Consider the following 10,206-nt stretch of genomic DNA (forward strand, 5'->3'; position numbering starts at 1 on the left):
ATCTGCCTAAATAAATGTTTTAATCAGTGCATATTACCTGAAAATTACATGGATTGAAAGCATGGAATATTACATAACACGGGAAAAAACTTTAAAGTATTCAAAGAAGCATAGATACGAATAGTGAAATATTCAGAAAAATAACTGTATGGGTCAGAGAACAAATGCAACAAAATGCATGCATCTCAATTTTTTTTTGAGGCCCAGTGACAAAATAAGTGAAATTATTTTATGACATTAGTGGGGATTGTATAAATGGAACGTGATAATGTTACAATTAACCTTATATTATTCTTAGCTCATCCCCAGTTTTCTGCTAAATAATGTATGAGTTTGAATTTGTAGGTTATCATGGAGATGTTGCAACATAAATTGTTTCATTAAATTAGGGAAGTTACCCTCCAAAAACAGCTTGCAAACTCACTTCGAAAGGAACTAATTTTGACGATAGTGCAGTGAATGTGATGTTGCAACTGAAATGCATTTTATCTGAAGACTTACAGGAGATTTTTGAGGACTCCAATGTTAGAAACCTATAACTTAACTAACATGTTTACCATGGGAGTTCAGTTTACCATGGAAATCCAATTGACCAGTGAATTCCAGTTCACCCTGGAAGTCCAGTTCACGATGGGAGTCCAGTTCACTATGAGAGTCCATTTTACCATGGGAGTCCAATTGACCAGGGAATTCCCATTTATCATGGGAATTCAGTTTACTGTGGGAGTCCAGCTGACCATGGAAGTCCAGTTCACCATGGAAGTCCATTTGACTAGGGAATTCCAGTTCACCATGGAAGTCCGCTTTACCATGGGATTGCAGTTTATCATGGAAGTCCAGTTCACTATGTGAGTCCAGTTTATCATGGAAGTCTAATTTACCATGGAAGTTCAGTTGACCAGGAAATTCCAGTTCACCATGGAAGTCCTGTTTACCATGGGAGTGCAGTTTACCATGGAACTCCAATTTCCCATGGGAGTCCAGCTGACCAAGAAAGTCCAGTTTACCATGGGAGTCCAGTTGACCAGAGAATTCCCATTTATCATGGGAGTTCAGTTTACTGTGGTAGTACAGTTGACCATGGAAGTCCAGTTTGCCATGGGAGTCCAGTTGACCACAGAAGTCCAGTTCACCATGGAAGTCCGGTTTACCATAGGAGTGGAGTTTACCATGGAAGTCAAATTTACCATGAGAGTGCAATTGACCAGGGAAGTCAAGTTCACCATGGAAGTCCAGTTTGCCATGGACGTTAGTCTCACAGTGTCACGCCTCGTCGGCAGTGGCCACTGCTTCCCCATGAATCGCACCCATTCACAGGGCCACGCGAATTCATTGGGTCTCGGTGCCGGAGTAATCGATTCTAACTTACAGATTCGATTCCTGGATCGGGCGCCGAGCCCCCCCCCCCCCCCACGAAACAGCGTTACGTCACGCGCCGCGTGCGCTGCTCGAACCTGGCAGCTCGTGATTGGCCGGCGCGTGACTTCGACGCCGTATCCCTCCGCGAAGAGTTAACCGCGGGGCCGTTTTGCAACTTTAAAACAGAACGCTCTTCGCGCCTCTAGTAAGCAACAACAACAACAAAAACACGCAAGCGCAACAATCGCTGTCGGGCACGACGCCTCACTCGCGTCACACGCCCCTCCACGTGAGGTGGACGAATCGTGCCGAAACTAGTAGCCGGCACTATTTCGTCTCGGCGGATGGACGTGCGGTGTGGCGGTGAGCGCGCGGCTATATATAAGGCGGGTCTCGAGGTGCGCCTCGCACCCCGTGGGTCTCCGCGGGAGAGGTCGAAGATCCGCGCAGGAGGTCGACGGAATCCCACAAAATTTTCACATCTCCCTTGCCTATTGAAGCTGAGCGCCATGAAGGTGAAGACGCTGTCGATGCTGTTGGCCTTGGCTGTACTAACGCAGCTGCCGCGCGTGTCGGCGACTGAAGACGGTGGGTTTACCCTGCTACACCCAGGGCCCAGTGTGTGTGTGTGATTGCGTACGGCAAATTTTATTTTTACGAATAACACGACGGAGGGAAGACGTCTTTCGGTGTCGGTAAGCGGCTGTTGCAACGCCGTAGGAGCCACGTTCAGTTGACGCTCGAACGGTGGTGGAGGTGGTGGTGGTGTTAGCGCTGTGCGTGCGTTTTGTTTCTCTTTGGGCGCACTTGACCAAGTTCATTGCTGGGGAGAGAATCAGAGAGTCGGCAGTGGATTGTTGTGGGGCCTCTTCCCCCCCCCCCCCCCTCGTGTTTTGCTGCTTTGGAGTGTTCGGATGTGGCCCTGAACAGTTTGCCGTGCACAACATCCCCTTGCTCGCTCCGTGTGATTGTTAACTTTTAGTACTATTGATCTAACCTATGTAATGACTCCAAAGTTTTGAAGTTCATTCTGAAACAAAACTTGGGCAGCAACCCTCGCTGCTGTGTGTGTGTCTCGTTGCTTGCCGTCGGTTTTAAGAAGTGGACGATGGTAACAGTGCTGCTATTAATCTAAGAACTTCTTTCGCACCGTACGTGCTTAATTGGAGGTGCTGGGGAAGGTCCACAAACTGCACACAAAGCTGGTCCTAAATAAATTAGTTTTCTCAATCTAAGAGGTGTTTCGTGCACGACACTCATTGGCTTCTTAACATCGACGGGCGTGCGAAATGGCACGTTGTTGTGGTCTCGTGCGAGTGGGGGGCCGAGTAAATGCTCATATTTAATTCATCTGGTGGGGGGGGGGGCAGGAAATCCCTTGCGCGGTGTGTCCCTGTGATGCGACAGCCGCTGTGGAACTCTCCTATTGGCCTCTTGCGCTCACGGGAGGGCGTGGACATGCCAGCAAAGTTCACAACTTGCCCATTCGCATTGTGACTCCACGCATCGTAATTACCAATGCTGTCAAACTTAATTTGGAGCTTTCGTGACTGCTAGTATTTAATTTAATTTATTATTTTATCTTTATACGTGACTTTACCGAAAGAACCAAAGAATAATACCAATGCTGTGTTGTTACACGTAATTGCGTAAGGAGTATTTGTCTGCGGATTGCGTCAACGGAGCTTTTTTGGGGGCACGTTCTCCGTAATCTCCAAATGTTTCTTCCCCCCCCCCCCCTTTTTAAAAGGTATTGGCCAAACATCCCAAGCAAAGTCCTTGACCGAGGCTTTCATGGATGAACAGAGATATCGTTAAACACTTAGACTTTCGCGACCAAAATCCATGAGGTTTTTTTGGGTTGGATCGCGTGAATATATAAACGTGTCATTAAACCCGCCACCACACGACACAGTCAACTAGTAAGGGGTTGTTACAGCCCTTAAAGATTGAAATATTTATGCGACCTAACCCAAAAAAACTATTGGAGATATCGGTGTATCCAATTTGAAAAGTTGGCAGTATTTCCTAAATAATTTTTTTGTCAATTTTAAAGTAGCCAGGAACTCGGTAAACATTTACAAGTTTGTTTGAACAGTGGCAGCTTCTGATTATGTACATTTTTGTATTTCGATTTCACACTTGACAACAAGAACCCATTTAAAATGCCACGTTCATTGAAGGTCTGAACCAGGATGTCGACACTGAACACAAGTGCTGCCGCTTGGATTTATTTGCTTTGCGAGTCCTTGATTTTCCTGTGTCTTGGTAACAGATGATGATGCAAACGAAGCGGTCAAAGCCGATGAAGATGGTGACGGCGACACTGATGATGACGGCGAGGAAGATGTGACTGCAGTGAAGGAAGAGAATGGAGTCTTGATTCTTAAAGACCTTAATTTTGACTTCTTTGTTGCTGGCAAAGATACAGTGCTGTTGGAATTCTATGCTCCATGGTATGCCACTGCTTGAAATCGTAATTGTTTGGCTCTAAAAGCCTAATGGTTACACCATTAAATGTCAGCATCTCCAACATTGTACTCAATGCATGCATCTGTATTATTACATTGACATGTGTATTCTATCAACTTTGCATACCAGTTGGAATCTGGAAGCAAAATTTTATTTTTCTGTTAGGCATGACTAAATAAGCATTTAATAAAGTAAGACCTATTGTATTCACAGCTTAATTCATTTGTTGTAGATATCCAACCTTGTAATCTTAAAAATTCCAAAGTATGCACATTCCTCTAGCAGGTTAAAGAGGTGAGGTGTTAAAAATCACTGCAGTGCTTGATGCAGTGTGTATGATATTACACTCCTGAATTGTAACACGCCATGTTAAAATGTCCATCCAGGTGTGGCCATTGCAAGTCGTTTGCTTCCGAGTATGAAAAAATAGCGAAGGCACTCGCAGAAAACGATCCCCCCATTCCTGTCGCCAAGGTGGATGCTACGGTGGCTGTACACTTGGCAGAGCGCTTCAGCGTCAGTGGCTACCCCACCATAAAAATCCTCAAGAAGGGCCAGGCCATAGACTACGACGGGGATCGCACGCAGGATGGTGAGTGCTCGTGAAGCTACATGGGGCACTAATGCTATTAACTATGTTGTTGATTCGTCATTTTGCCTCCTTTACATGTAAACTGCCATCGTTGAACGATGAGACGCTGAAAATGTATAGTCATCAAACTTTTGTGGCAAGTTTTTTAAAAGTAATATTTTTAATGGAAAGTTGGGGATAGAGAATGGCAAAGCAATGTATTATGGAGGTTGGAGTATTGAGTAAGTAAAACATCTGGCCCTTGTCGAGGCTTTCTAGGTAACACTTGACTTGTCTCTTGTAGCCATCATTGCGAAGGTGAAAGAAGTGGCATCGCCTGACTGGAAACCACCCCCTGAGGCTGTGCTGACTCTGACAGAGAGCAACTTTGACGAGATTGTGAACAATGCAGATATCATCCTGGTGGAGTTCTATGCCCCCTGGTAAGAATGTGGCTTTCGGTGCAAATAAGCGTTAACAATGGGGAACATCAACAGGGTTGATAAGCCATCTGATTTTGAAATTAAGCGAATTTGCTATTATGGAAGCATGGCCGTTGACTCAACAAAGTAGTACATTTAAATTTAATTCGTATATAACGTGATTTGCTCACTAAATGATGGTACACTTACAACCCAGTCAATAAAGCAATATGCTTTGCAGTGAAATGTTATGTTTGGAGAAGCTAATATTGTGGGATATAGGATATTAAATTAATGTTTAATTTCTCAGGATGGCAGCTCGATTGTTTTCACATGAACAACAGTAACGATTTTGTGTCTGCCCATCAGGTGTGGCCACTGCAAAAAACTTGCCCCAGAATTTGAAAAGGCAGCACAAGAGCTCTCCAAGAACACGCCACCAATCCCCTTGGCCAAGGTGGATGCCACGGTTGAGTCTGAGCTAGGAAAACGGTTTGGCGTGAGTGGATACCCCACGCTCAAGCTCTTCCGGAAGGGCAAAGCATACGACTACAATGGGCCCCGGGAGCAATATGGTAATGATGGAAGTGCACAAAGCAGTAAAATTAGAATATCCCCGAGAAATGTGCAAGTTTGTTTGCATACTAAGTTGACCATACTGGGTCAAACTTAAACTAGTTATGAGCTAAACATGTATGGTAAAATCATCACTATGTATGCATGCATGTTGAACTTATTAAGCACCGTACCTAGCCAACCGCGCTAATCTAATTTTGTTTCTAGCACCACCCCCAACTTGCAAGAAAGATTCCAAGTTGTCCCTTTCTCCTGTTCCTAGGTATCGTGAGCCACATGATTGAGCAAGCAGGCCCTGCTTCCCAGGAGCTCAAGTCTGTGAAACAGCTGAATGGTTTTGTCCAAAACGGTGATGATTTGGTCATTCTGGGTGTGTTCAAGAATGAGCAGGATGCTGCTCTACAGCTCTTCCAAGAAACTGGTGAGTTCTTATTGTGTCAAGATGAGAAATCCTAAAGGGCATGAAAAAACATCTTTGGTTTAATCAACAAAGTCCTGCTTTTTACAGTGTATGCTTGTGGCAACTTGTAATTATGTATAGATTGTGATCTAACCCAGTATATGTTGGTGAAAATGGATTGCATGGAAATTTCACAACTTTAATTTAACACTTCCCTTTGCAGGTAACAATGTCAGAGAGGAATTTAAGTTTTACCACACATTTGAAGAAAATATTAAAAACCATCTCAAAGCTGTGGCTGGGCAGGTGGTCGTGCTGCATCCTGAGCGTTTCCAATCCAAATATGAACCCAAGCAGTACACATTTGACATCCAGGTCAGTTTTTCTTTAACCAATTGCACCACACGTGGTTATTATTGCACACTGCAGATAATCAGTATACGGTTGAGAGACTGAAGTTGTATTTTACAATACTAAAATGTGATATATTTTTTTATAGGCGGACTCAACAGATTCTGATCTCAAGGCTTTTGTGGAAAAGCATTCGGTGCCCCTTGTGGGTCAGCGCAAGCCCTCGAATGACGCCAAGCGTTATGCTTCCAGACGGCCCCTTGTCGTTGTCTTCTATGGAGTGGATTTCAGCTTTGACTACCGCACAGGTCTGTGCTAAGATTAAATAACAGTTTATGAAACTGCCGACTTCATTAAAACCAATGTTGTGTCTGGAATTAACACTGCACTGTTATCATTGGATTTTCTTTCTGATCCCCCCCCCCCCCTTTCACCATGCCTCTTTGACCACTCAGCCACACAGTTCTGGCGTTCCAAGGTGTTGGAGGTTGCAAAGGACTTTCCCAAATTCACTTTTGCCATTGCTAGTGAAGATGACTATTCAAAAGAGCTCAGTGACCTGGGACTAGCAGAGAGTGGTGAGGAAGTAAATGCTGCAATCCTTGATGCCTCGGGCAAAAAGTATGCCATGGCACCGGAGGAGTTTGATGCAGATGTACTGCGTGACTTTGTGATCTCCTTTGAGAAAGGTGAGTGAGGCAGTGCAGGTACTTTTTAAATTTGCACATTTTGTTCTTGGGTTTTAGCATTGCTTTAAAAAAATCTGCTAAACCTCGGGTTAAATTGCACGTGGCACTAACTTTAGTTTGACCGTCTTGTTGTTCTGCATGATGCTCGCAGGCAAGCTAAAGGCAGTGGTGAAGTCTGCACCCTTGCCCAAGTCCAACAAGGGCCCTGTGAAGGTGGTGGTAGGGCGGACATTTGAGCAGATAGTTTTGGACAACAGCAAAGATGTGCTCATCGAATTCTATGCACCATGGTGTGGCCACTGCAAGAGCTTGGAGCCTATCTACAAGGATCTAGGGAAGAAGTATAAGGGTCACAAAGGGCTCGTTATTGCCAAAATGGATGCAACGCTTAACGACATCCCTCACGATTCCTACAAAGCAGAGGGTTTCCCTACCATATACTTCGCCCCCAGCGGAGCCAAGGATCGGCCCATAAAGTTTGCAGATGGTCCACGTGACCTGGAGTCACTGAGCAAATTCATTGAGAAGCATGCCACCAAGCTGTCAATGAAAGATGAGCTTTAGCAGTGCCACTGTGGACTTGGAAAAACTGGGGGAATCGAATAGATTTCTGCTTTAGTATTGGTTGGAATGTTTATGGTAGGGTCAATTGAGGGAGTGGGGAAATTACAAATTACTGCAATTTCTGTGCGGTCTTATTTCCTGTACTGGGCCTCTGGTCAAAAATCCGTCTGTTCTCCCATGGTATTTTGTTCGCAGCATTATTTGGTCAGTTATGCTTAATGTTGCAATTGATTGTTTAACACTGCAACATCCAACTTGGATGTATGAACTCAAGATTGAGGTGAAATATTTGTAAAGAACTGCAAAAAGTGCTTCTGCAAATAAACATTTTTATTTAATGATGGTCTGCTTATGTTTTTTGTGCCCCATTCATTTGTTATAGTCAATCCAAGTGCTTTATACATGCTTGTACATCGTGTCAACTAAAATATACAATTGGACAATTTTTAAATAAAAGTTTTTTTGTACCGTGTTCAAAATGTACATATGGGGAAAACCATACAATATCCTATTTTATTCTAATCTATTTTTTGTACAAGAACGAGGTCTCAACTGACCTTGGACAGCACTAATTCATGTCTTAGCTGTAACAATGTCTAGCTGTCATCACTGCTGTATCCAGGGACCCCAAACATGAATGGGTCAATGGACTGCACGAGGCTTCAACGTGAGAAAGTGAACGTCACTTAAATCGCGTTCATTACTATTTTACTCCGTTTGGGGTATGGATGAGCTATTGCAGTTATTTTTTTTGCCACGTGGAGGCAGATAATGATGGAATGTTGAGTATCTTAACCATCTTAGAGTGTCCAATTGACACATGCATATTACTCCTTGGTACTTTCGGTAAAATCACGTAAAATTAAATAGAATACGACGTTTCGATTGCAACACAAGCAACCATCGGGTACAAATGAATAAGAAAACTGTAAACTTGTAAATATAATGCAATACAACACAGTCGGCCAACTCAACAGTCAACGCCCCAACTGGTTGATTACATTCTTCCAAAGATTGATAAATTTGAGGGACAACATAGACAGACAGACACAAGCAGAGAGACTCAGACAAGAGACAAATGGAGAGTGCCTGTGTGACTGCTTGTGTGTCTGTTTTGTCGCTCAAATTTACAAATATTTTGAAGAATGTAATCAACCAGGTGGGGTGTTGACTTGAGTTGGCCGACTGTTTTGTATTGCATTATATTTCCAAGTTTACTGTTTGTTTCCTCATTTGTACCTGATGATGGTTGCTTGTGTTGCAATCAAAACGTCGTATTCTATTATTAAATTTCTACGTGACTTTACCGAAAGAATCGGAGTAATTCCTACAGTCACGAAAGCCTCGAATCTTGTCGAATCGCCTTCATTGTTGCATGAAAGGGAGAATGAGATGAGCTAATTTAGTATATTCCACTTGTGCTTGGCTTTTGACAACTTTACTCAAGTGGTCTCATTTTATAGTGGAGGCGTGATATGTTTAATTAAACGTCATGTCTTGGGCAGAGCCAACATGCGCTTACAGGGAAGCGTTCGTGGGCAATGTCAACTTGCTGACAATATTTAATTGTCTAATTCTAGAGAAGCGCAAAAATTGTTGGCTCACTAGAATGCTCATTCAGCCATGTTATAACCACTGCCAGATACAATATCCTTTTAAAATCACAGTTATGTTCCTGCAATGGAACATAAGGCTTGTGGATGGCCTGGTTTCATTGCTCCAATTCAACAGTGATGATCCTTGGGTGTGGCCCCCCCCTTTTCCCACTTTTGGTTTACTCACCCATTGGCATCATCTCTTCTCACGACTTGTCGCATTCATTTTTCCCAACAATCCAAGTGCTTAATTTTTGTTGCGAGCTTTTTTTAAATCCTTTATATTAAGTTTGCTTGCTTGCTTGCGCCTTACGACCGTGCAAATTTTCGGTCGTTTTTAAACCCACTTCCATTGATCCAATCGAGCTGACACATTTGCACACAGACTCGTGTGTGACAATTTTATTTTCGTGAAATTTTTTTGCCCCAAAATTTTACCTTTTTAGAAAAAAAATATATTTAATTACCAATTGCTGTAGTGGTGGCAGGCAATAATTTGACCCATAGGCTGCAGCCATCTAAGCCAGATGACAAGACTCAAAAAAATAGCCGCCACGCATATCAGGAGTTATAGTGAAACTTTGTTTTTTACTGGGTAAATTTTTACTTCTGGTGTCACGTGATTTACGTGGATAAAAGTGAAGGTAAGCAGTATAATTTCTTAACATGGAATACATGCGGCAAATGTAAGACGCTTAATAAAACCAGACACTTTTGCATCTCATTTTGATGGGAAGATGACCTTGTAGGGCACCACAAATAGAAAAGTAAACAATTTATAAAATCTAGAAAAGTCAATGTAAGACATTTTTTAGTAACAGAACAGTTAAGTAATTGTAATCAATATAATATTTGAACTGCCAGTCATGCCACACGTTTCAGAGATTTTGCTGTGGACACAAAGTTCACGGTTGGCCCATTCCGTTTTGGAAAATCTCATGCCAAGTGAATGATATATACTGTACTATGCTACATCAATAACCACGTGTTTGAAGGCTGCTTAAGTCTATTCAAGGCAGAATAGTTGTACACTGCATTTACCGTAATCTGAGACCAGTCCCATATTGGTATTGATATTTTAAATAAAGTGAACACTGCCTTCTAGCCAATGTACCACTAATTCTAACGGTGTTTTCTACGTTTTGTTTTCCCATTGCATTTTGGTTTTCTATATTGACTTCAATACGACTCTCCTTTTAAAAATCGA

The 10,206-nt window shown here is 42.9% G+C and overlaps 1 protein-coding gene across 1 annotated transcript; it reads left to right on the forward strand.

The window, feature by feature from the left end:
- The first annotated feature begins 1,688 nt into the window (after positions 1-1,688).
- Positions 1,689-7,742, forward strand: PDIA4 (protein disulfide isomerase family A member 4). Its single transcript, XM_061557100.1, has 10 exons — positions 1,689-1,947; positions 3,635-3,815; positions 4,218-4,423; positions 4,707-4,845; positions 5,194-5,399; positions 5,663-5,821; positions 6,024-6,175; positions 6,300-6,459; positions 6,607-6,840; positions 6,992-7,742. Exons 1-10 carry the CDS (start codon positions 1,704-1,706, stop codon positions 7,402-7,404), a joined length of 2,094 nt encoding a protein of 697 aa, XP_061413084.1. The 5' UTR covers positions 1,689-1,703; the 3' UTR covers positions 7,405-7,742.
- The last annotated feature ends 2,464 nt before the right edge of the window (positions 7,743-10,206 follow it).

Source organism: Lethenteron reissneri, chromosome 23 (genome assembly GCF_015708825.2).
Source record: "Lethenteron reissneri isolate LAM-NWPU_2019-01 chromosome 23, ASM1570882v1, whole genome shotgun sequence".
Classification (NCBI taxonomy): Eukaryota; Metazoa; Chordata; class Hyperoartia; order Petromyzontiformes; family Petromyzontidae; genus Lethenteron; species Lethenteron reissneri.